The sequence below is a fragment of the Sphaerodactylus townsendi genome, linkage group LG01 (assembly GCF_021028975.2).
Source record: "Sphaerodactylus townsendi isolate TG3544 linkage group LG01, MPM_Stown_v2.3, whole genome shotgun sequence".
NCBI classification, from domain to species: Eukaryota; Metazoa; Chordata; class Lepidosauria; order Squamata; family Sphaerodactylidae; genus Sphaerodactylus; species Sphaerodactylus townsendi.
In genome coordinates this window covers 178,673,284-178,699,244 of record NC_059425.1, presented here as the reverse complement: position 1 = coordinate 178,699,244, position 25,961 = coordinate 178,673,284, and the positions used below count along the sequence as shown (strand labels likewise).

The 25,961-nt window shown below is 45.6% G+C and overlaps 1 protein-coding gene across 1 annotated transcript in view; it reads left to right on the top strand.

The window, feature by feature from the left end:
• Positions 1–25,961, top strand: part of COL4A2 (collagen type IV alpha 2 chain) — a 174,461-nt gene that overhangs the window by 120,207 nt on the left and 28,293 nt on the right. The window contains 12 exon segments of the mRNA XM_048501030.1: positions 1,499–1,564; positions 1,683–1,745; positions 4,139–4,246; positions 5,403–5,624; positions 8,877–9,038; positions 11,302–11,472; positions 12,555–12,698; positions 17,573–17,698; positions 18,542–18,723; positions 20,470–20,533; positions 20,844–20,918; positions 24,034–24,141. Coding sequence (XP_048356987.1) covers positions 1,499–1,564; positions 1,683–1,745; positions 4,139–4,246; positions 5,403–5,624; positions 8,877–9,038; positions 11,302–11,472; positions 12,555–12,698; positions 17,573–17,698; positions 18,542–18,723; positions 20,470–20,533; positions 20,844–20,918; positions 24,034–24,141 — 1,491 coding nt within the window.

Sequence of the window (25,961 nt, the reverse complement as noted above, 5' to 3'; positions counted from 1 at the left end):
GGGATCAGCCATGTGGCAAATGTTCAGGTATATACTGGGGTTCAGGGGGCAAAGCGCTAGCTTTGGCTACCTGAACCTTGGGCTGACAGCAGTTCCAATAAAGCTCTTGAAACTTTCCTGAATCTTGTTTGCTGACTGGAGAAACAGACCCTTACAGAGAGGAGGGGGAAGGAGCTTGTAAGCCACCTTGAGTCTTGGGTGCTTTGTGGTTTCCGGGCTGTATGGCCGTGTTCTAGCAGCATTCTCTCCTAACGTTTCGCCTGCATCTGTGGCTGGCATTCTTCAGAGGATCCTCTGAAGATGCCAGCCACAGATGCAGCCGAAACGTCAGGAGAGAATGGTGCTAGAACACGGCCATACAGCCTGGAAACCACACAGCACCCAAGTGATTCCGGCCGTGAAAGCCTTCGACAGTACACCTTGAGTCTCCTTACAAGAGAGAAAGGTGGGGTATAAATCCAAACTACTACTACTACTACTACTACTACTACTACTACTACTACTACTACTACTACTACTACTACTACTACTACTACTTCGCGTGCCTCCATCAGAGGACAAATGGATGGTCACCAACCCCAGAACACGCTTCTTCAAACCTGGTCTTCATAGTTTTAGGTTCTCCCCTAAATTTTTTATTTTATCTCGGGTTCGAATAATCTTGCATTTGTTGGGCCACTGCGAGTAGCAGAGACCTGGACTAGATGGACTCTGGTCTGATCCAGCTGGCTTGTTCTTATGTTCTTATGATTTTTTTACATCCTATGTGCTGATGTTTTTTTTAATTCATAAGAACATAAGAACATAAGAACAAGCCTGCTGGATCAGACCAGAGTCCATCTAGTCCAGCATTCTGCTACTCGCAATGGCCCACCAGGTGTCTTTGGGAGCTCACATGCAGGATGTGAAAGCAATGGCCTTCTGCTGCTGCTGCTCCCGAGCACCTGGTCTGCTAAGGCATTTGCAATCTGAGATCAAGTGAGGACTGGTGATTGGTAGCCATAGATCGACTTCTCCTCCATAAATCTGTCCAAGCCCTTTTTAAAGCTCTCCAGGTTAGTGGCCATCACCACCTCCTGTGGCAGCATATTCCAAACACCAATCACACGTTGCTATGGAAGCAATGCCTCCTTTTATGAGTCCTAATTCTTCCCCCCTGCATTTTCAATGAATGCCCCCTGGTTCTAGTATTGTGAGAAAGAGAGAAAAATGTCTCTCTGTCAACATTTTCTACCCCATGCATAATTTTATAGACTTCAATCATATCCCCCCTCAGACGTCTTCTCTCCAAACTAAAGAGTCCCTTCTTTCTATTCAATGTGCAATTGTTAGAATTCCTGGTTGGTTTGTTTTTGTTACATAAATCTGATTATTTATAGGCTGTGATTTACGGGCTGTGATTTAACATGATTTTCTTGAAAGATTGTGACTGAGTGGTGACATAGAAATTCTTTAAAAATAATTTCCCCCCCCCCCTTTCCTTTTAACTCCATTCAAGACTGTGGACAAACTGTGCAGACTGTGCAAGTCATTGGTCAAAACAGGACTGATCTGCGGCCACCAGGTAAAATAAATCTTAACAAAATGCTTTTCAAAAACATGGGAAGATAAAACAAAAAGAAGAAGGGTATGCTCACATTTATTTACCTCCGCCGCTCAGTCTGTGTCATTTGTCTCTGTAGGTTCTGGCTGCCCTATAGCCCCAAAAGGAGCTCCGGGAAATCCAGGGGTACCAGGACCAAGGGGTAAAGTTCTCCCTTCATTTTGGGTTTGGCTTGTCCACTGGTATAGGCATAACTAGACGGAATGCTGTTGCTGGGTTCACACTGTTCTGTTTTCTCCCCTGGTTGAGGTTTGGTGAGCTGGTTTTGTGCACAGCGCCTTTTCAGTGGTGGCATCAAAGTCACAGAAACCCCATCCCGGAAATGCCCATCTTTCCCCTCCCTACTGCTTTTCAAACATCAACATTCAGACCGCTTTTATTTGAGACAACCTTTAGGCTCTGCTGATCAGTGGCGTACCGGTTGCTGAATGATGCTTGTTGAGTCCTTCTTTCTACATTCCGGTATTTTTCTTCTCCTACGTTCAGTTAATTATTGGTAGGGGTGGGCAAAAAACATTGGTAAAATCAGATCTGGGTCCAAGTGACTTGAATTATTCTGCTGAACCTGGATATCCCTGAACCTTCATATCAGGAATATCTGGATTCCTGAAAAAATTGGGTCAGGACCAAATTTGAATTTTACCTTTCCCCAGTATCCCCTTTCCCCTTTTGCTCCACTTACCTGGACTCCAATGCCAGTTCCCACAGGTACGGAGCTGTCTCCAAGGCCCACATGAAACCTGGAGGTGGTGGTCCAGAGCTACCCACTGACTCTGAGCCCCATGTGGAGCAAGTAGGTAGATTGTGCAGAGTCATTTCCACCTGGCTCACAAGGCTAGTCAGCCCCAGCTTGCAGTTCTGTAAAAATTTCACCCCATCTCGAACCCCCCCACAAGGAACGCCCCCCCCCCATAAAAGCTATACCTAGGTCACTGGGCACATGCACAGAATCCTGGGCGGGGCAAAGCTACTGCAGGAAGGGAAACGGCAAGAAATAGGGGACTTCTGTACCAGCCTCTGGAGGGGAAACGGGAGGTGGTGAGGGAGGGATGGGAGGAGGGGATCCCCCCCCCCACGTCCTCCTAAACTAAAATGGCAGCAGGCTGAGGCACCAACCTGAATCATGCCAGAATCTGCTGTTTCGGCTCCCTTTACTGCCACATTTTCAGGAGGAAAAATACCCCCCAAATACAATAAGGTATTTGGGGTGGGGTTTCCATTCAGTGTTACTGAATTTCCATTCAGCGTTGCCAAACTGCCCACCGCTAATTCTTGGTTGGTTTAATTACTATTTTTTTATGGTTTTCGTTTTGTCAACCTGTGTGGGTGAAATAAAAAAAGGAGGGGGGGGAGAAATACCTTAAATCAATACAATTCTTGTGTTCTTCAGACATTCCATAACAAGCTGGATATATTTAGCTATATAGACCAGCAATAGGTTAACAAAGTGTCAATTGGCATTAAATTCATGTTGCCCATATATTATTACACTGCTATAAGCCCTGGATGATGCAGTTTAACACATCTTGGGCAGTGGCGGGATCCAAAAATTTTAGTAACAGGTTCCAATGGTGGTGGGATTCAAACTGTGGCGTAGCGCCAATGGGGCTGGGCGGGGCACAACAGGGGCGTGGCTGGGCATTCCAGGGGCGGGGCATTCCTGGGCAGGGCTGTGGCAAGGACGCAGCTGCTGCACCAGTCCTTGGGCAGAAATCCATCGCACACAGGCGTAGGCTGTCACGCATGACCGTGCACCTCCCCCATGACTGTTTCAAGTTCATGCTACATTGCTGAGAGGAGGGGCGTAACTAAGGCAAAAATCACGTGGCAAAATCACCAATTAGTAACCCCCTCTCGGCACACACAAATAATTAGTAACCTACTCTCAGGAACCTGTGAGAATCTGCTGGATCCCACCTCTGATCTTGGGTTGAGGTGATCCTTCCCACCAACTCGCATCCCTTCTACTTGCTTGTCTGTCCTTCCTTTGTCTTCTCAAGAGTCTTTCCACCATCCATGCTCACAGCTGCCTGAAGCTCTTTCCCTGGTGGCCCTGAGCAATAATTGCAGCATGGGTGATGAAGCATTGGCAAGTGAGAAGACAAAGGGAAGGTCAGCAGAATAAGGCCTCACTAGAACCCCTGGACCATAACAGATGCTCCATTTCAGTATATGTTGATGCTGACCCTACGTGGAGTGGAAGTTACTTGGTTGGGTACAGCCCTCTGGTAATTCATCCTAGGAGAAGAGGTCTTTAATACCCTAACATTCAAATGTGGAGAATCTAGGAATGTATGTGTTATGTTATGTATATGTTCTTATGATAATTCAGAGGTGGAGCACCTTTAGCAGTCTCAGGGATACAGGATTACATTTCCACTCAGCCCCTGCCAGCATGGTCAATTGGCCATGCTGGCAGGGGCTGATGGGAATTGCAGCCCATAACATCTGGACTGCCAAAGGTTCGCCACCACTGTTATATGTTCTTCTTTTTTTATTTGCATCTAACTTAGTATCTTACCTTCCAAAATGTAGGTGCTGTTGGTCCAAAAGGGATTTCAGGAGACTTTGGTCTGGATGGGCTCAAGGGGATAACTGGCCCTGAAGGGGACCGAGGCCCCGAAGGTGCAGCGGGCCCCCCAGGTATTGCAAAATAGAAGACATAATTTCACGTCTAAGCAAATGAAGGGTTCATTTTGTTTTATGCCTGTGGAGTAGGTACTAACAGTAAAGACCATTGTATGAACAAATACAATGGGCTCTAGAAAACTGTTGGTGGGATAATAGCACCCATCAAGGAGGCCAACCCCTTCTGCCTTTCCTTCCCACTTGGACTTGCAATTTACCACAGATAATGAAAACCTAGCTCTGCGCGGGGTCATCAAAAGGCGCCATTTTTCCATCGGGCTTAGGGATGCCATATGCTTGAGGGAAGGCGCAGCAGCTGCAGGCGGGTTTCATTGTCATTTCTGCCTGTCGTGGGGAGTGTTTGGGACCCCGTGCATACTTTGAGAGAGTGGAAGCTGGGCTGGCGGTAAATGCAGAAAGGCCCATAGATTCCCCCACACACACACTCACACAGACAGGCTCCCGAACTTTGTACAGGGACCTAGTCCTAGTAGGGACTGGTAGGGAGAAGTACACCATGAAGGGAAGAGGGGAATATGGTTTCCTTCTGCACTTTCTCCCCTTTTCATGGCTCGCTGCCGCCAGAGAGAAGCACACTGTGAGGGGAGTATGGCTTCCTACAACAAGGACTGCTGGGCAGTGTAGTCCTTTTTCCTTTGGGAGGAGCTGAAATCTGGGCCCTCCCAGATGACTGAGGCTACACTTCCTAGCAGCCCTTGCTTTTTCTGATTTGTCATTGGGAACACACTGTTCAATTACAAAGTAAGATGGTTCTTCTGTGTTGTTGTTTTTTAAAAGTACCTAATGCATGAGAGCCAGCATGGTGTAGTGGCTAAGAGTTCTGGACTCTACTCAAGTGAACTGGGTTTGTTTCCCTGCTCCTCTACCTGAAGCCGGCTGGGTGACCTTGGGCCAGTCTCAGGTGTCTTAGAACTCTCTCAGCTCACATGAAGGCAAACAATGGCAAACCACCTCTGACCATCTCTTGCCTTTAAAACTCTAAAGCCGGAGTGTCCAACTCTGGCACTTCAGATGTTCACGGACTATAATTCCCATCAACCCCTGCTTACACTGAGCCGTAGCCTCTCTCCAAATGTGGAATGTATTAAAGAATATATTACTATATCAAATATCTTATCTTACTCAGGATGGTCATTCCATTCTATTTTAGGATTTACTGGACCCAGAGGAACTCCAGGTTCACCAGGATCGCCTGGGGCCAAAGGTTTTCCAGGTAGTCGTGGTTTACCAGGCTTGCCCGGTGCACCGGGGGCAAAAGGAATTACAGGAGATATCCTAGGAGCACAGCCAGGCTTCCCAGGAGATGCTGGACCGCCTGGATTTTCAGGACTTCTGGCACGCAAGGCTTTCTGAGTTTTACCAGCACTTAGAGGTAACTGCCACTTTGGCAATGGCCACCTTGAAGACATGCAACCCGGACATGAATGCAGTCTAGCACACTTGACAGCTTTCTCAAAAGCTCATTTTCTGCCTTCCGCTTTTGGCTAGAAACAAACCCTTTCACCTACAGACTCGTAGGTATGTTAGGGTATGTTGTTTTGGCCTGAAGACTCTCTGAACCTTTGCAAGAGTTGAGTGGAAGTTAGGATGGTCCAACCCTGGAGGCTGATGGATCTAGAGGGCTTCCTGATGTCTCTTGGGGATTTTCCAGTAATCAAAGGTGGTGCCCCATCACAATGCTGATTGACCTGTGAAATAGAGAGATGACTTGGGGGATAGACATGATTGCCCCCAAGGGCCCTCTTCCCTCCTGCAGAGCCCAGAATGCCCCTTGGTTTACCAAGACGTTTAGAGTGATGAAGCAGTTGGGCAGAGGGTTACAGCCCAGCAGTGCTGAGCAAAAATTGGCCCCAAGTTTATGCACCCAACACAGATCAGAACCTGAATACAAATGGGGACATCCTGTCTGTGCCCTGCCCCACCTTGTGGTGGGCGCAAAAACTGCAGGTTCCATGGCCTCTGCCTTTCTGCCTTTTCACTTGGCCTGCATTGCGGTTTGTAGCCTAGTCCCACCGCACAGCCTGTCAGGTGACTCTCCTGATGATACTAGCCAGGTTTGCCTGCTCAGCAGCCTGGTCCAGGGGCCCCAAAAGCTTTCAGATCCCTAAAATGGGTGACCCCATACCCCATTATGCTCTAAATGGGAGCTAACAGGTCGGGTTGGCCTGATTTTGAGGGTCCATAACTTTGGGACCCCTGAATCAAACTTCACTAAACCTAGGGTGATATCGAGAGGATAGTTCTCCTGCTGATGGGCCCACCCAGGTTTGGTGAAGGTTGGTTCTAGGGTTCCGAAAGCTATGGGACCCCTGCAGGCGCCTCCCCCCATCTCCCACATTGTTTCCAAATGGGAGCTAATGGTAGATGTGGCTACCCCTTTTGAGGGGGGTTGGTCCATAACACTTCACTAAACCCAGTGGTTTCACTAGAGAGAGTCTCCCTGAAGATAGCCTAAAAGTTTGGTAAATTGTTAGCTTAAACATTGCTCCCCTGACAGGCACCCCCAAATTTTCCCCTAGGTTCTCTCTTTAAATCCACCTCCTTTGGAGTGAATTTAAAGGGAGAATCTGGGCTTCTAGATTAAAAAAAAAACATTGAAAGTATTGTTGAAGGCTTGTCAAAACCAGATTCAACTGGTATAGTTGTGAGTTTTACAGGCTAAAGTGTGGTCAGGGTCTGGCAGATCTTGTTCCCAACGCTTTGCCTGCATCTGTGGCTGGTATCTTCAGAGGTGTATCACAGAGAGAAGTCTGTTAGTAAGCAGGAAGCTGGACATAGTGTATAATAGACTTCTCTCTGTGATACACCCCTGGGAAAACACCAGCCACAGATGCAGGTGAAACATTAGGAACAAGAGATACACTTTTTCAGGACTACTGCCACGCAGCCCAGAAAACCCATTAGGAAACTGTAAACATTGAAAAATGATGCTGTTTGGGAGGGGGAATCTACCCGGAAACAGCATCACTTTCACTTGCTTAAACTAGGGAGACCTTAGCATCCCCTTAATGTGGATTTCTCTAGTATAAATTCTAAGCTTTGTAGTTTAAACAACACTAAACGTCTGGATAGCTGCCTTGCAGGGTGGGATTCCCCCCGCCTTCAAAAATAGGCATCACTTTCAATGTTGTTTCTTAAACTAGGGAGTCATGTGTTCAGATTTGTGTGTTGGGGCATGTTCTATAATGCGATGGTGACTTTGAGATGACCTGGTGCAAAAAATGTTGTTTGGTCATGGTGGGGGAGGGACGCTGTCCATATGGGGGGGGGGGCGCAAAACTCAGATTTTGCCCCGGGCTCCATTTACCCTAGCTACACCCCTGACACAGATGAGAGTTCATTACAATATTATGCCTACTCTGTGGCTATGATAGTAGCTGAACGTGCCCACTTTTCCATCACTCTCGCATCCACCCAATGCCTTCCATTTGAACTTGTGCCCAGATACAGTGAGCTGCACAATTCTAATCAGATTGGACTCAGGGGTCTGGGATAACAGCCCCCCTCACAACTTGATAAAGCCAACGGCGAAGCTCCCAGGGGACAGGGGGTGCGCGATGCACCGGGCACATGAAGTTGGGTCACGTGGGGGACGCAAAATCCACGTGGGGGTTCTGCGGGGGAGGGGCTGGTAGAATTTTGTGTCCCCCCCATGTGACCCAACTTTGTGCACCCAGTGCGTCACGCACCCCCCTGCCCCCTGGGAGCTTTGCCGTTGGCTTTGTCAAGTTGTGAGGGGGGCTGTTATCCCAGACCCCTGAGGCCAGTCTGATTAGAATTGTGCAGCTCACTGTGTCTGGACACAAGCTGTGTCCTTTGGGGCTGTTAGTATCAAGCCATGCTGGCTTGTTCAAGTCACCTCAAGAGGATGCAGTTCCATTTGCTTTGAGAGCATCCTTGGACTTAAATGCCCTAAATACCTACCTCCTGATGGTGCCAGCATCCCATTCTTATGGTGCTGGAGCAGGCAATGGCTATGCAGCTTCAGAAAGTCTTGGAGGAGATAGAAGATCTGGACTCATTTCAGTCTAGATTCAAGCCTGTGTTTGGGATGGAGACTGCATTGGCTCCAGTGAGATATGTGCAGAAAATGGCACCCGGGGTAGGTACTGAAATTGCGTCCCCCCAAATTGCTCTCTCCCTTCCCCCAAAAAAATGCACCCTCAGAGAGGGGTAGAGGGAAAAGGTGCTCTAAACCTCTTGCCTACCTCTCTGGCAGGGGACGGGCAGCAGGTGGGTGAGCGGCAGGCTGGTGGGTGGAAGCGCAAGCGGGGAGGGGTGGCCAAATGTGCCCCCCACATGACCTTCACAAGTCGTGCCTGGGGCATCAGCCTCCTCTGTCCCCCCCCCCATATAAACTCCTGGTTGGTTCCCCTGACTCATGATCTTCACCAGGAGATTGATGGGGATATCATCCATTCTCCCAGCATTTGAGGGGAGGGGAGTGTTGCCTATAATGCCTTTGGGAAAAATACTATCGGTAAGTCTTCAGTGCTCAGGAAGTGTATAATTTTGCTTCTGACCAGCAGAAGAGAGGTGCGATCTCCATTTCCCTGGCCTTCAGAGTCACTGTAATTGTTTTCAGATTGTTATTGTTGGTGACTTCTTTTATATTTATCATTAGGCAGCGATGGGTTTCCAGGCCCACCTGGGATCAAAGGGCAGCGAGGGTTTTCAGGTCCTCCTGGCCTGACAGGTGCGCAGGGACCACCAGGATCATTTGGATTCCCTGGAATGCCAGGCCCACAAGGATCCAGAGGAAGAATGGGTTCACAGGGGCTTACGGGTAAGAAATTGTTCCCAAATCTGATTTTGCCTGTGTAGTTTAGGTATTCCTCCAGGAAAGGAGAGCCTAATGGGCAAGTCATCAGCATATATCCCCCACAGTTCCATTCTTCAGGTTCCCTGTCAATTCTTTCTCTTGATTCAGGGACAAACTATATTTGATTGTAATGCTTAAAGCATAGAGTAGCCTAGGGGTCCCCCAGTAGGTTATCCATGGGCACCAAAGCATCTTGCTTCCCCTTCCCTGGTGCCCACCAAATGTGTTTAGAAAATGGGTAAGGCCAGGTGGGGCTATGGGCCATTGGAAATTTGACTGGCTGTGCCACCAGAACACAAAGATCTTAATGGTATGACTGAAGGTAAGCCATGGCAACCATCTTGTGGCCAGGTCCACCTCCCACAGTAGCCATTTTGTGACTGTGCCTACCACATTGTATCAGAAATCTAATGGTTCCCCAGGTTCAAAAAGGTTGAAACCCCTAAAGTAGCCATTATTCATATCATCATCATCATCATCATCATCATCATCTCCTCCTCCTCCTCCTCCTCCTCCTCCTCCTCCTCCTCCTCCTCCTCCTCCTCCTCCTCCTCCTCCTCCTCCTCCTCCTCCTCCTCCTCCTCCTCCTCCTCCTTCTTCTTCTTCTTCTTCTTCTTCTTCTTCTTCTTCTTCTTCTTCTTCTTCTTCTTCTTCTTCTTCTTCTTCTTCTTCTTCTTCTTCTTCTTCTAATATTGCCCTGATATTATTCAATCCTGATCCATTGGAAACTGGTAACAGTGTCGCTGTGGAATTTAATGTGATGTTCCTTGTAATGTGTTGTATGAGTCTCCTCCAATATATTATTTGAATGTTTCTCATATGGAGGCCACTGAAGATCTTCCTGCATACTAGTAGGTAGCTTTAGTTTTTGTGTGCTGCCCACTGTGTGACTTGGCCCAGATTTAGGAATAGTCCACACAAGCTCTCCAGCCAGAGCACCAGCATGCGGTACTGGCATTTGGATTCTCTTCATGTGTGAACCTAATATCAAGATGGCTACTTCAGGAGACTCCTGTCACTTGAAAATGGCTTTAAGCAGCATCATGTTTTATTGTATTAAATGACAAAGGCTGCAGTTTGCCTTGTACTGAATTAGATCCTTAGCCTATGAAAATCAGTTTTGTTTACTCAATAATAATTAATAATTTTGAATAGAGCTTTCCAATTACCGATAGTAGACTAGTTGGCTGGTAATTGGAAGGATCAGTAGGGTCTCCCTTTTTGTAAATTGGTACTAATATGGCTAATCGCCAGCTGTTTGGGATAACGCCTGTGTTATTAATGATGGTAAACACTGCCGCCAGGAGAGGGGTCCACCACTCCTGATTTCAAAATCTCCGGGATAATTGAAACTGGACCAGCTGCTTTCCCATTCTTTAGACCACTTATCAGATCAGCAATTTCCTATACTGAGACAAAGGGCCAGTCAGGCAATTCAAGAGGGTCTACCACTGGGCACGGGGTTTCCAACTCGTCAGCATAAAAAAGGTTAGAAAAATAGCTATGCCAATTAAATGGGGAAATTGATGAGGTTGATGTCAGGCCCACATTACACGGTCCATTAATTAGATACCAGAACTGCTTGGAATTATTTATTGTGGTCGCGTGTAAAAGTTGGTTCCATTTAAGTTCCGCTAGATATTGCTGCTTCTGTTGTATACAATGTTGGAGACAGCGCTTTAGGTTCTGAAGACTAGCAAGATCCGTGTTGGGAGTTTTGTTTACTCCAACTTCCAGTTGGTCTCCAGAAGCTCAGGTATAGGTCTCTCATATTATATACTACCTGATCCTTTTAGATGGAGATGCCAAGATGCGGGATGTTGAACTTGGGACTTCTGCATGCCAAGTATACGTTCTACCCCTGAGCCATGGCCTAACCCTCTAATTCTAAAGACATTTTTCCCATTAAAATATGGGATTGACTTCTGAGTGAATAATGTCATCATCTAGCAAAACATTTTGCAGTTGGGATTTTTGTGAACGTATTATTTACTTTCCAGATTACATACTCAAGCAGCAAGAGAAACTAACGGATCCCATCGTGGTTAGGAAGTACCCGGGGATCTTTGTAATTTGGAAATACTCCATGTGTGCTGATGTTTCATTCTTTGTCCTGGTTGTTTGTTTGTTTCCTCATGTTCACTCAGAATGTTTACAATATCAGGGTTTCATTTTCTCCATCCTACCCAATGTCCCTTTGCTTTCTTTCCCATTCGACTCTTTATAGGCCCACCTGGTCCTCGAGGGGATTCAGGAGACCCAGGAATACCAGGTCCTGCAGGTGTAAGAGGTCTGCCTGGTAGCAAAGGTGAACCAGGTTTCCCCGGCATCAAAGGCAAAGCTGGTGATGTTGGCCTTTCTGGAGTAGATGGGATGCCTGGCCTTCCGGGTCTGAAAGGTAAAGCACAAATCCTAAACTCAGAAAAGCAGATTCAGAATAGCAGGCAGTGAGAAGTTTGGGGGGCAGTGGTCGCTCTAAGCCAGTGTTTTCCAACCTTTTCGATGTCACGGTACCCTTGACCTCACTCTTCATATCTCACAGGACCCCTGCCATCCTCCCCCCACATTCCCCTCCCAGTTCCCCTGCTTGCCACCCCCCACCTTCCCCTCCCAGGGTGAAGGAAAGCACGGGGGTGGGTGGGAAATGACTGCTGACCTTGCGGCAGACCCTGCCGCCTGGGCCAGCTCCATATCCTTGCTGGTGCCGGTGGGAGACACCGCAAAAGTGAAGGGGGCCGGTAGCATTGCCGTAGTACCCCTGGGACATGCTCACAGCACCCCAAGGTACCACGGAACCCTGGTTGGAAATTGCTGCTCTAGCCATTAGGGTCCCGCAGCACCTTGGACAGTTCCGTAATACGGAGCTGTAATACGGAGCTGTAATACGGAGCTGTTCCATTGGCCTTTTGGGGGGGCAGTTGTTGATTGGCTCCCCCACCAATTTCCCCACATAACGTCACTGTTAGCCGCCCGGTCTCCTCCTAGGGGGAGAGGTGGTTTTCTTTCAGGTTGCCATCCAATGTTAAGGGTTTTTTCCCCTATTTTTGTTGAGGCTGTATTTAGCTGAGTCTGTTTTAGCTATTAAATTGTTCCCAACAACAACAACAACAACAACGGTGCTGAAAATGCTGTGTGGAACTGAGCCACCCAGGAGATCTCCCCCTACTGGGCGACCTTTTATCTGTGCACCAACGCAATGGCCCCTGCACATGTACAATGCATAAGGAACATTGTTGTGGGGGGAGGGGGCTTTTTGAATTGTGCTTTGTTTTTCTCATTCCACTCCTTATTTTTGTTACTTGTTTCTATGAATGTAAATTCTGATTTTCTCACATACAATTCTGTGCAAAACCCTTGCATATCAAAAGTTTCCAGACGAAACCCAGCTTGTTCTTTGCTTGCAGAATGGAGTAGGGGGTGAACAGCAGAATCCAGGCTTGAATGGGATTTCCCTTTCTTGTTCCCCTTTTCTCTTGCAAGGGAGCAAAGGCTCAGAAGGTGTTAGAGGGTTCCAAGGAGCCATGGGCCTTAAAGGATGGCCAGGGTGGAAAGGAGCCCCAGGAGAGAGCGGCCTACCTGGGCCACCAGGATCACAAGGCCTGATTGGGGAATCGGGACAAAAAGGTATTTTCCTTCACTTTGACAAGGTTTAGAATGATGTGCATGGAATGGGTTATGGGTGATTTTTTTTAGCATGTTTATTTAGGCAGATCCTCGGGTTTGCTGTTTGTGGCAAGTGGAAAATAACTGTTCTGTTCATCAAGCTGTGTTGTGCCTTTTTTCCAATCAATGGTGGTCTTATTGATTCCTTGGTGCCAAGAAAAAAGAGGCATTCTCATTCATCTCTTTTGATCTTGTGTAGCCAACATGGTAGCCATACTCATAGGCTATTACAAGAACCCATGGACTTTAACAACAGGACTGTATAGTCTATGGGCTACAAGGGAGCCCATACCCATGGGCTTTAACAATAGGGAAGCCCATAAGCTTATAACAACAAGGGCGCCTCCAACAGTTAGGAAAGCCCCCTTTCCTAAGTTTCCTATCTTTGTTATTTTGATTCCAGGAGAGCAGCTGCTGGGCCATGCTCTATGTCAAGCAACTAGTGAACAGCTTGTATAATTTATTGATTTAAATCATTTCTATCCCATCTTATCACCCCAAGGGGGTGCACAGTGTTGCAACCAAGTTGCAAAGGCATAAATAAAACAAGATTTAATGACAGATTGACGTACCTAAGGGATATTTCCTGAAGCCTCACATGCTAGAGTAGAGTAGTATAAGTCAAAGCCACAGGTCAGAGTAACTGGGAGAGAGGTGCAAATTATATGAGTCACTCAAAAATACTATTTTTGAGACAATCATTGAGACAATCATTGAGACAATCATTGAGACAAAAATACTATTTTTGAGACCATCATTTAGGACCAATATACTTTCGGGGACTAACAGTAATATAATAATACTCACTTTTAATTTTTGTGTTAGTCTTAAAATATACGAGTATCAATATTTTTAATTTTTCTTAGTGTTTTTAAATTAGTCCTAAAATATACTAATATCAATATTTTTACATTTTCTTAGTGTTTTTAAATTGTCTCAGTCCTAAAATATACTAATATCAATATTTTTAAATTTTCTTAGTGTTTTTAAATTGTCTCAGTCCTAAAATATACTAATATCAATATTTTAAAATTTTCTTAGTGTTTTTAAATTGTCTTAGTCCTAAAATATACTAATATCAATATTTTTAAATTGTCTTATCCTTATAATTTTTCCATTTTTATTATAGTTTTTATATAAACTATAATAGTTTTTCTTTTTCTTTCTTTTCTTTTTATTTCCTTACTGCATATCTGTATACATTGAGTAGACAAAGAAATTAAGTTGATAGTCTTTTGGCTGAATTATTTAAACTCCCTGATACATGTGTCTTTAATTAATTTATAAATTTTAGTACCCATTTCATTATTATATATGGAAGAGATGTTGTTAATTTTTAACAGGTTATAGATATAGTATATGTACAAAAACCCCATATTTGAAAAACATGAATCCATTTTGAATAACAAGAAGTTGGGCAAAGTATATGTTACACATGCAAACAATTAAAAAAGGACTTGCAATTTGTATAAACAACTTACTGATAAATGCCACAGAAAGGTTAAGAGACTCTGAAGGGAGACGTATTATTTTGAAACTCAGGTTTTTAGTTCCTTCCTTAATATTTTTATTTGCATTTTATTATATGTTGTACTCTATTGTAATGTGTGTCTAACTGGATGCTAGTGCAGGGCACAATGCCAGCTGCTTGCCGACCTCTCTGGTTGCCCACCCCACCAGCGCATTTGGCAAATGCGCTGGCAAAGTGGGCACCCACACCCACTCCAAAGAACCATTCCTCCCCCTTTAGATGGGGCTCACAGTTACACTTATATAAAAAAGAAATATAGAAATATGTTGTTCAATATTTTGGGGACTTTTATAGAAAAGGAAATTCAGAAGAAGTTGAAATAGAGAATATATAAAAGGGATATCCACCGGGAAGTTTACATCTGAACACAGGGATAAAGTAAAGCAAAATATCACAATCCAGGAACTGTCACAAAGCATCAAAGAATTGGAGATTTAAAAAGGATACTCACACAGAAAGAGACTCAGTAAGGGAGTGGATTGAATTTGAAGCAGTAATAATGCAACGAAAAGAACTTTGGCAGCCGAATCTGGGGCGGAGGGAGCCGAATCCATTTATGGAAACAGTTCAGGGCTGCACCAACAGATTTGTCATCCCTGGGGCACTTACAGAGGTGGGATCCAGCAGATTCTCACCAGTTCCCGAGAGTGGGTTACTAATTATTTGTGTGTGCTGAGAGGGGGTTACTAATTGGGTCTGCTTTTCCGTTAGAAATTCCATTAGGTCCAAAAATCATAAAGTCCTGTTGTTTCCTACGTGGCTGGTTAGCGAAGGTAGAAAACGGAATAATTCTCCCTGTTGGGCTGTTTTAAAAACATGTTTTAGAAATATGGTAAAGTTCCTGGTTTAAGGAAAGTATCCTTCTTTTGATTTCTAGAAACAAAATGAAGTATTTGAAAGTATTAAGTATTTGACAGGCAGGCAATTAGAGGAGAAGTAGTTGTTTCTGTTGGCAGTAGACGATAGGACTTGCTATAATGAGTTTAAATTATGGGCAGAAAGATACCAGCTGGAAATTAGGAACTTTTTTTTTACAGTAAGAGTTTTTTACAGTAACAGAGAAATTATTAATGCCCCGCCCCTAGAATACCTGGCCACGCCCCCGTCGTGCCCCACCCAGCCCCATTGGCGCTACGCCACTGTTTGAATCCCACCACCATGGGAACCTGTTACTAAAATTTTGGATCCCACCACTGGGCACTTACCTCAGCCAATGGAAAAATCTGCCAGAAGGCAGCCACCATGGCCCTCCGCAGCGGGCAGACACAGCACAGAGCACCACATTGGTGCTCCTGCACCTCTATTCGTGTAGCAGGGGTATTCCAAAGACATAGCCAGGGATGGAGCTGATATTACTCATCTTCCACCCAGCCTTTGCCTGCTAGAACACTGATACCAGGGGCTTGGGCCTACAACCAATCAAGGGTTTTTTCAGCAGCGGGCAGGCTTTTTTGGTTTTCACCCTCCCACACAGCCAAGAAGCCCTCCTGGAGGCAGCTGCGTCCCTTCGCCACGGACTCTGGATGGGACTGTTATTAAGACCAATGTATAAACTACTAAATTTGACACAGAAGCAGAACAAGTTGAAATATGTAGAAGAAGAAGAAGAAGAAGAAGAAGAGGAGGAGGAGGAGGAGGAGGAGGAGGAGGAGGAGGAGTTTGGATTTATATCCCCCCGCTCTCTCCTGTATGAGACTCAAAGGGGCTTACAATCTCCTTGCCCTTCCCCCCTCACAACAAACACCCTGTGAGGTAGGTGAGGCTAAGAGAGCTCCGAGAAGCTGTGACTAGCCCAGGGGTAGGGAACCTGCGGCTCTCCAGATGTTCAGGAACTACAATTCCCATCAGCCTCTGTCAGCATGGCCAATTGGCCATGCTGACAGAGGCTGATGGGAATTGTAGTTCCTGAACATCTGGAGAGCCGCAGGTTCCCTACCCCTGGACTAGCCCAAGGTCACCCAGCTGGTGTGTGGGAATGCACAGGCTAATCTGAATTCCCCAGATAAGCCTCCACAACTCAAGCAGCAGAGCTGGGAATCAAACCCAGTTCCTCCAGGTTAGATACACGAGCTCTTAACCACTGCTGCTGCTATGTATGGTAAGATGGATGCCAAATTTTGAGGAAGAAATATTTCTTCAGCAAAGGGGAACCTTATGGGCGAAGAGAAAAGTGGTATGAGGTCTTTATTGGTGGTATGTTACGCCAAAGGATATTGAGAAGATGGATAGAAACTATAAAGGAGAACGTTGAAAATGCCAACGTGGACAGCACTTTTTATCATATGTGGTAGATGACGAAAAAGGCAACAAAATTGAAAGAAGTGCATGCTGGGATTCAGAAAATTTTGAAAATTAAATTTGCTATGGAAACTAAAAGTATGCTGTTGGGCATTTCGCCAAAAACATTTGGAAGAATTGTTTAGAAATGTGATAATAGTAGCTAAAGTAATATTTGCAGCAAATTGAACGCAGGAGAGTGTTCATCCTGGAAAGACTGGGAAAATAAACTAACCAAATATGCAGTGAATGGCAGAATTAACAAATGATGTGAATGAAAGACCAAGTAAAAAAATTCAAGACAAATGGAAAGTATATTATTTATATTATTTCTAAAAAATGAAGAGCAGAGAAGGATATTATTCAAAACACCCATTGTATATTGTACCAAAAAGGTATTAGAAGGAGATGGAGGGGTGGGATTTGAATGTATTATGATCATAGGAGATGAACTCAATTCAGTATTTTGGAAGTATTTTTCGAAATTAATAATAACAGTTGCCTCGAAGTTTCTTTTTTTATCTACTCTATTTCATTATAACTGACTTTACAATATTGGTGAACATCAATATTGAGTTTATCAAGTACTATACAGGGTGTCTTCTGATTACAATAATCACTATTTAGTGTCCATTATTATACTGCCATCGACTATTCGTAACTGCTGTCATCTATAGTTCATTACTTACTATAGCGTTGCTTAATATATTATTTGTATATATTTTTTCTTTGTCTCTAAATGGAATTGTAATTTTTGCTTGGATATGGTTTTCATTTTTCCCCCTTCTCTTTTATTCTTATCGATTACATTGTTTATATTTATTCAAAATAAATACAAAATATTATGAGAGGAAAGAAAGGCATGAAAGAGCAGAGCTTGACATTTATTCTTGCCTTTTAGCTCTCTCTGTTCTCATAAAAAATTTTGCCTTGAAGATGTTTCCCACCCAGGTGCAGGCCAACCAGAAACAAGTTAAGAACCTGAGTTGAGAGGATACTGTGACATCTGGCCATTTATTCCTCCTAGGTGACCGTGGAGAACATGGCCCTCGAGGAGCACCCCCCAAAATTATGCCCAGCATGCTCCAGGAAGTGAAAGGTGAAAAGGGAGATGAAGGAGAAGGAGGGCTGAAGGGATACCATGGCTTCAAAGGTAAGTAGCCACTCCAGCACCATCAGGAACATGCTACCAAGATGGCGTGTATACCTATAGCACTACGGTTTTTAGTGCAGTATTTGTTTTTCCGCTATCTCCACATTATTCATCAGTTATTACTAAAAGGCCATCAAGTTCCAGCTGACTTATCATTGGCCATTGGCTGCCTCTGCATCGTGACACTAGGAGCAGCAGTGGCGTAGGAGGTTAAGAGCTCGTGTATCTAATCTGGAGGAACCAGGTTTGATTCCCAGCTCTGCCGCCTGAGCTGTGGAGGCTTATCTGGGGAATTCAGATTAGCCTGTACACTCCCACACACGCCAGCTGGGTGACCTTGGGCTAGTCACAGCTTCTCAGAGCTCTCTCAGCCCCACCTGCCTCACAGGGTGTTTGTTGTGAGGGGGGAAGGGCAAGAAGATTGTAAGTCCCCTTGAGTGTCCTGCAGGAGAGAAAGGTGGGATATAAATCCAAACTCTTTTCTTCTTCTTCTTCTAGACTTTGTTGGTGGTCTTGCATCCAATCATTGACCAGAGCCAGCTAGGTTTAACTTCCAGGATCTGACACGATCAGGCTAGCCTGGGCCACCCTGGTCAAGATATTAAAACGATGAAAGCAAGAAGCAATAATTAAAATTATCTCCAGATTCACACAGGATATGTCCTACTGCAGGACATTCGTTGGGAAAGTTCGGTGGAAAGTTCAATTCTCAAGCTGGTGCTGTTGTTGCCAAAACCCGACCTCTGTGGAAGGCTCTGGCAGCTATCCATCTACCATCAAAAGCAGCTTGACAGAAACTCAGCCTCCTCCGATGTAAAAGTTTTACAACTCTCTGTTTTGCAGGCAGTAGAGGGATGCCTGGCTTCCCTGGCCAGACCGGAAGACCGGGTTTACCTGGATTCTCAAGTTTTGTTAAAGGCCAGAAAGGAGACACTGGGCTCAAAGGACTCAAAGGTCTTCCAGGACATCCTGGTGGCGAAGGACCTCAGGGTATTCCTGGCTTCCCCGGGCCCACCGGACGCCGGGTGAGCAAATCCCATTTGTTTATGTGTTTGAGTCACAACTTTGCATTGGTCATCTTTGATTGGGGAAATGGCGAAGAGAGGTCCATTATGCTTTCCTTGGGGCTCTTCGCTCACAGTGGGCTTTCAGTGAGGTCTCCTCGGGTTCCCTGTTTACACCCCACTGCCTTCAGTGCAGCTTGTCTTCTGAACATTCTTTTCCTGGTTCTCGTAATTCTACCTATCAACTCGCTCTTAAAGGCACAGATCTCAACACACCTGGTAGTCTCAAGATTGCTGACTTTGTTAAAGCCCTTTAAAATACAGTTATATCGATACTGCTGTTATTGCAACTATATCGATATTGTAGCCCCTTGCCCACAAAATAAAAGAGGTAAACCAGTTCCCTGGACCACACTCTACTGAAAAAGGGGACCATATCCTAGAACTGGGGACCATGTCCTAGAACTGATATTCTCTCCCCACTGTCCATATACACACACACACACTTCCTGCTGTTGCTGCTGCCCAGGTGAGAAAAGAGAGGCTTGTTATTTTGTGATGTCATGGTTAAGAGTGGTGGACTCCAATCTGGAGAACCAGGTTTGATTCCCCACTCCTCTCCATGAGCACTCTCATCTGGTGAACTGGATTTGTTTCCCTGCTCCGTCACATGAAGCCTGCTGGGTGACCTAGTCACAGTTCTTTGTCAGCTGCACCTACCTCCCATGGTGTCTGTTGTGGGGAGAGGAAGGGAAGGAGTTTGTAAGCCTCTTTCTCCTAACAGTTAAGAAAAGTGGGGTATAAATCCAGTCTTTCTTTCTTTCTTTCTTTCTTTCTTTCTTTCTTTCTTTCTTTCTTTCTTTCTTTCTTTTTCTTTTTCTTTTTCTTCTTCTTCTTCAGGGCTTTTGAGGGGGGGTTGAATGGCAGGCATCTCTTAAGTAGTGAGGGAGGAGAGATCTGGATTTTGCTATTTAATTGTTGGTTTTAGCTGGAGACATTTTTTAACTAATATTGTAAGCCATTATTATTGTGAACCACTTATATTCCACTTGGAAAGGTGGGATATAAATGTTTAAATAATGAATAAATGAAACTGTCGCAGGAATTTCTGACTTTCTAACCTGCATCTGTTTGGCAATCGCCTCATTTTGACATTCCACAGTGAGGGTTTTTTGTAATTCTTCGCTTTTAGCATCTTTGGAATTAAGGCTTATAGCCAGTGGTGGGATCCAAAAATTTTAGTAACAGGTTCCCATGGTGGTGGGATTCAAACAGTGGCATAGCGCCAATGGGGCTGGGCGGGGTGTGGCGGGGCGGGGCGGGGCATTCTGGGGGCGGGGCATTCCTGGGTGGGGCTGTGGCAAGGACGCAGCCGCTGCGCCGGTCCTTGGGCGGGAAATGAATGCATGCAGGTGCAGGCTGTCACGCATGCTGGTGCACCTCCGGCTAGACTGCTTCAAGTTCTGCGCGCTACTGCTGAGAGGAGGGGCGCAACTGAGGCAAAAATCACGTGGCAAAATCACCCATTAGTAACCCCCTCTCAGCACACACAAATAATTAGTAACCTACTCTCCGGAACCTGTGAGAACCTGCTGGATCCCACCTCTGCTTATAGCTGAAAGACAAATAACAAAGGTTAAAACATTTGAGGCATTTTCATCTTCACCCTGACAATGCTGATGTGTAATAAGGGCTTGGAAAGCATTCTCTGTGTGAGTCAATCTGATCTGATCAATAACCTGATGTCCCCGTTCAACCACATGACAGGGAGAAAAGGGAATGCCAGGGACGATCGGGTCATTTGGCGAGAAGGGACAGTCGGGGGATGTTGGTGAGTCCATTTGCATCACAATCCGGCTGAGCTTTCTACAATAATTATTTTATTGGATGTATGCAGTTCTGTGCAGAACGGGACCTCGTCAGCAGTCACCGAAGCTGAATTTACCAGGAAGATTTTCATCGTCTTCTTGAGACAGTCATCTCAAAAGTCCTACATCTTTTTTTTTTCTATCTTCACTTTTTTTTGTCTTCAACTTCCGTTTTTGAGCGATGATGCGCAATAATCTCAAGCTTTTCGCTTCCGCTTGAAAAATGGTTAAAAGTATATTTACAAATACCCTGTTAATTGATGCTTCCCACAGGTGGTAGGGGAGATACTATAGACTTACCAGGAAGAACAGGTCCTAAAGGAGAGCCCGGTACCAGTGGATTCCCAGGTAAAACCCTTTCACTACCGGACAGATGTCATCTTCTTGTAACAGTAGTAATTGTGTATGTCTGCTGCACAATTTTATGACAGGTCCACAATGGATTTTATTCCCTGTCTTCAGTTTTGTTCCAGATAACAGCTTGATTGTGATGCTTAACTTATGCATGGCAGTTCTTAGCTTCCAAAGCGTTTGCTTTCATCCAGTGTCATTGTTTATTACAATTCCCATTTTCAAATGGGGAAATTCATTAGAGACTCCATCAACACTTCTGCTGTGTGTGATTTGGAAGTAGTGAAAATGCTGACAAACGTTCAGTCACACGCCCTGCATCTTGAAGCCATTGTCCTCTTGAAGTCGTTGGGTGTTTTATTGCTCATATACAGTTATGCAATACTGGTGAGGTATCAGGATTTTTTTCAGGAGGGCCAGCGTGATGTAGTGGTTAAGAGCCGGTGGTTTTCTAATCTGGAGAGCTGGGTTTGATACCCCACTCCTCCACCGGAGTGGCGGAGACTTATCTGGTGAACCAGATGTGCTTCCGCACGCCTACGTTCCTGCTGGGTGACCTTGGGCTAGTCACAGTTCTTTGGAACTCTCTCAGCCCCACCAACCTCATAAGGTGTCTGTTGTGGGGAAAGGAAGGGAAAGGAGCTTGCAAGCCACCTTGAGTCTCCTTACAGGAGAGAAAGGTGGGATAAAAATCCAAACTCTTCTTCATCCTCTTTAAAAAAATTGAATTAATCCAAGTTTAGAATGTATTGTCGTAGGCTTTCACGTCCGGAATCACTGGGGTGCTTCGTGGTTTCCGGGCTGTATGTTCTAGCAGCATTCTCTCCTGACGTTTCACCTGCATCTGTGGCTGGCATCTTCAGAGGATCATCAGATCATCAGATCCTCTGAAGATGCCAGCCACAGATGCAGGCGAAACGTCAGGAATGCTGCTAGAACACGGCCATACAGCCCGGAAACTCTGAAGATGCCAGCCACAGATGCAGGCGAAATGTCAGGAATGCTGCTAGAACATGGCCATACAGCCGGAAACCACACAGCACCCCAAGTTTAGATTGTTTTAGTAAACTATTTAAAAGATCAACATAGGTCGATGTTAGTGGGTATGCACCAACACAGTGGTGGCGAACCTTTGGCACTCCAGATGTTCATGGACTACCATTCCCATCAGCCCCTGCCAGCATCAGCCAATTGGCCTTGCTGGCAGAGGCTGATGGGAATTGTAGTCCATAATATCTGGAGTGCCAAACGTTTGCCACCACGGCACTAACACATTTGTATGCCTTATCTTGACGCATTTCCTGAATCTATTTTGAGAGCATGAAAGTCTTACTGCCCAAACAGCAGCCTCAATTTGCTGTGAGACCATGTGGGAAATATTTAACCCTTCAACCTCCACTTTAGTCTCGTTGAATCCAAAATGTGATTTTCTGCTTTGTCATTAGCATTAGTGTGCGTGTTTTAATAGTCACTTTCTCCTTTAAGATGCTAACAGTGGGCCCACGTGTGTGTGTGTGGGTGGGGGGCTCAAATGGCAAAAAGGTGCAGAACCCAGGTGCTGGAGAACATGCGTTAACCCTCCCCTTCGTGCCATTTTCATAATTTTTATGAAAGCGATAGCCATACAGACGCCCAGCCTCTTGGAGTGCACGACAGAAAAGTGAGATTTGAATTGTTCAAATAAATAAAGAGGGAAATAAATCAAAAGCAAATGTAGAAGGGGAAAATGGGAAGTGCACAGTGGTGCCTGCATGTTTGCTCCAGGAAGCAACAAGCAACTTCTAATAGTGCAGTTTTAAAATCAGAAATGTAAGGTCTGGATAAGTTTCAGTTTTAGCTTCCCCCCGCTCCCCCATTCCCTGGCACTACATCAGTTCAAAACTAGGAGCACCTACTAACTTGTTTTTAAAAGGGAAATCTGTTTATAATTTTGGGGGGGGAGGGTTGCCGTCAGGTCACAGCTGACTACAATTGTTACAACAGGGTAACAGGTTCAAAATATTTAATCCAAAAAGCTTAAGCCGACAAAGGAATAAAATCAGATAAATATTTTATTCACGCCAACAGATGGGCAAAACAGCATCAGGGGAACCACACAAAATGACAGCGTGTTCTTACTTTTATAGGTTACATCAGAATAGCAGTAAAAAGAATACACCCCAAAGTTCATCATCATCAATCAATCATAAAGAAAGGTGGAGATTTTCCCTTTCCCCAAAACATTTGGAGTTGTCCAAGACCTTTATTGGAAGATGTCAGCACCTGGTTCTTTTTCGCAAGATGAACTAGAGCCCTGTTTCTTTCTAATCTATATTGTCTTTTGTTGCCCTTCTCCTTAGACAAAGAGCCTAAACATTTTCATGTTTCTCTCTTCTGTCACTAGAAGAAGGGCAAATCCAAGGTATTTGTCTGGAAGCAGTAAGACCTTAAAAATAGTTGAATTTGCACATTCTGTATAACTCTGAACAAGGGGCATTCTGCTGGGCTATCAAGCTTGCCTAGTAACAGAAAAAGGATAGATTTTCAAGCTTGCATTTTTCTTTGTTCAGCTGCATCATGGTTGCCAACTACCCATTACAGAAAGAAAGTAATGGGGGGGCGGGGAGAGAAAACCTTTGCTTTTTCAGAGTATATTCCTCTTATGCCTTCTGCGCCTACACAATGACCTCTCAGGTTTTTCAAGCAAGAGATGTTTAGGGGTGGTTTGTCATTGCCTGCCTCCACATCACACCCTGGTATTTCTTTGGAGGTCTCCTATCCAAATGCTTGCCAGAATCTAGGCTAAAAGTGTGATTAGGCCAAGGTCACGTTGCAGATTTCCTTGGCAGAGTGTGACTTCAAACCTGGGTTTCCCAGATCTTAGTCTGATACGTTAACACCCTACCCCACTCATGACTCTCTATTCGTGAATCTACTGCTTGTCATACCCACAACATGTTCAAGAGAAATATCATGGGAACCTCCTCTGCTTTCACACAACTTCCTGCTCCTGAAACTCCTTACATTTTGCCTTTGCCATTTTGGTGGATGGATTGCTCGTAGCACAACTCTGCCCAAGACCAGCTGCTACGTTTGCCGGAGCATCTGATATTGACCTTCCCTTTGTTTGCAGGTGTGAGGGGCCCCCCGGGAGAAAAAGGGGAAAGTGGAAATCCAGGTTTTTCAGGCATCGAAGGACTCAAGGGCACCCCAGGAGAACCTGGCTCAAGAGGACAAGAAGGTGATACTTGCCTTTTACACCACCATTTACACACTTGTTCTTTTCCCCTGGAACATGACTGCGGGTAGAATAAACGTAAAGACACAAAGTCCTCCCATTTTTATGTTGCAGAAGAAACTGTTCTGCTTTGTTCCCACACTTCCCCCTATGAGTTCTCAAAATGGCCGATTCCCACAGTTCCCCCGATGGCTTCTCAAAATGGCCAATTACCCACTGCCAGAGTTCCCCAGCCTTGCCCTGCTCTGGCACGAAAAGTCACTCTAGTGACTCTGTCCAACCTAAGCAGACTGAAGAAGTACTTACATAGGTTTCTGCTTTCATGATGTTGTTCTAGGGCCTTTCCCCACTTACCTTAAGCCCTGCGCTACTTGAGGAGACAACGCAGCCACCCCAACGCTGTCGATGTCGCGCTCCCTCAGTGCGAGGCATCCCTGGCGGCCTTGCAAAGGGTGCCTTTTGATGACCCCGCGCAGAGCGCGGGGTTGTGGGGACACCCAGGAATTGCGCGCAGCAACGGCGGCCGAGGGAAAAGTGGGGAAAGGCCCCTAGTCAATAATTGGGGCTCAGGAAAGGTTCAAGAGCTTTACTGAATGGTGTCTGGACCTTAGCTGCAGCAAGCCAGAGCTGGGGGCTCAGGCTCTGCAGCTAGCATATATCTCCAAACTTTTCTCCCCTCTGGTGTCCCCCCCTCCCACCTGTTCCCACAGTAAACAGCATAAAAAAAGAACAGTGTTGAGACAGTATTGTTATGCGTTTCAGACTCAAGGACAGCGATAGCCACAATCCTGCCCCAGGGAGGGGAGGATTGAGGGAGGCCTACTTCACTAGCTACAAGCACAGCAGGAAAGAGAATTCCCCGTTAACAGGCAGATAACAGCAATTGCAGGTGCGACCTCGGCAGGAGCCGGGTCTGGCACATGACTGCCTGAGAAATTCCAAACAAAAACAGTAACCAAATATCTAACCCCATTTGTTTGTGGACAGCTCCTTTGGAGAGTTATCCTCATCAGGCGTATTGCACCATAACATCCTATTGGTACAGTATTAGGCAGAGTTACTCCAGACCATAAATTTCAGTTATTTTAGATTGGAGTAGCTCTGCATACGCCTGCAGTGTTGTGGATTACCTGTCATGGTGGTACTCAACTCCACGGCTTGTGGAGGGCCACGTATAGAGGCTTGGAATGTACCTGGTCCTGCAGCAGCGGCTGTTTAAAGCAGGGTGGGTTTGATTTAAATCTTGATTTAAATTACTAGTCAGTAAAACAAAATTTAAATCATGGTTTCCTACATTCTTGCTGGTATGATCGTAATATTTACAAGCAGATGAAGATTTCGTTTTTAGAATAATAACGTTTCAGATTAGTTGTCCAGTTATATTAGAAACGTATAAATCAGCCATTCTCAACCAGGGTTCCCTGGTACCCTGGGGTGCCGTGAGCATGTCCCAGGGGTACCGTGGCAACACTACCCCTCATTTTTGTGGTGTCTCCCACTGGCGCCAGCAAGGACATGGAGCTGGCCCATGGGGCAGGGCCTGCCACAAGGTCAGCAGCCACCCCCACCCCCAGTGCTACCCTTCACCCTGGGAGGGGAAGGTGGGGTGTGTGGCAAGCAGGGGCAATGGGAGGGGGAAGGTGGAGGGTGGCGGCAGGGGTACCGTGAGATATGAAGAGTGAGGTCAAGGTACCCTGACCTCGAAAAGGTTGGGAAACACTGGTATAAATAGATAGTTCACCCTTGAATGATTTCACAATCATCTCTGGATTCATCTGGGCCATCAGGCCTTGTATTAATTTGTTGTAGTGTTTACATTTTGC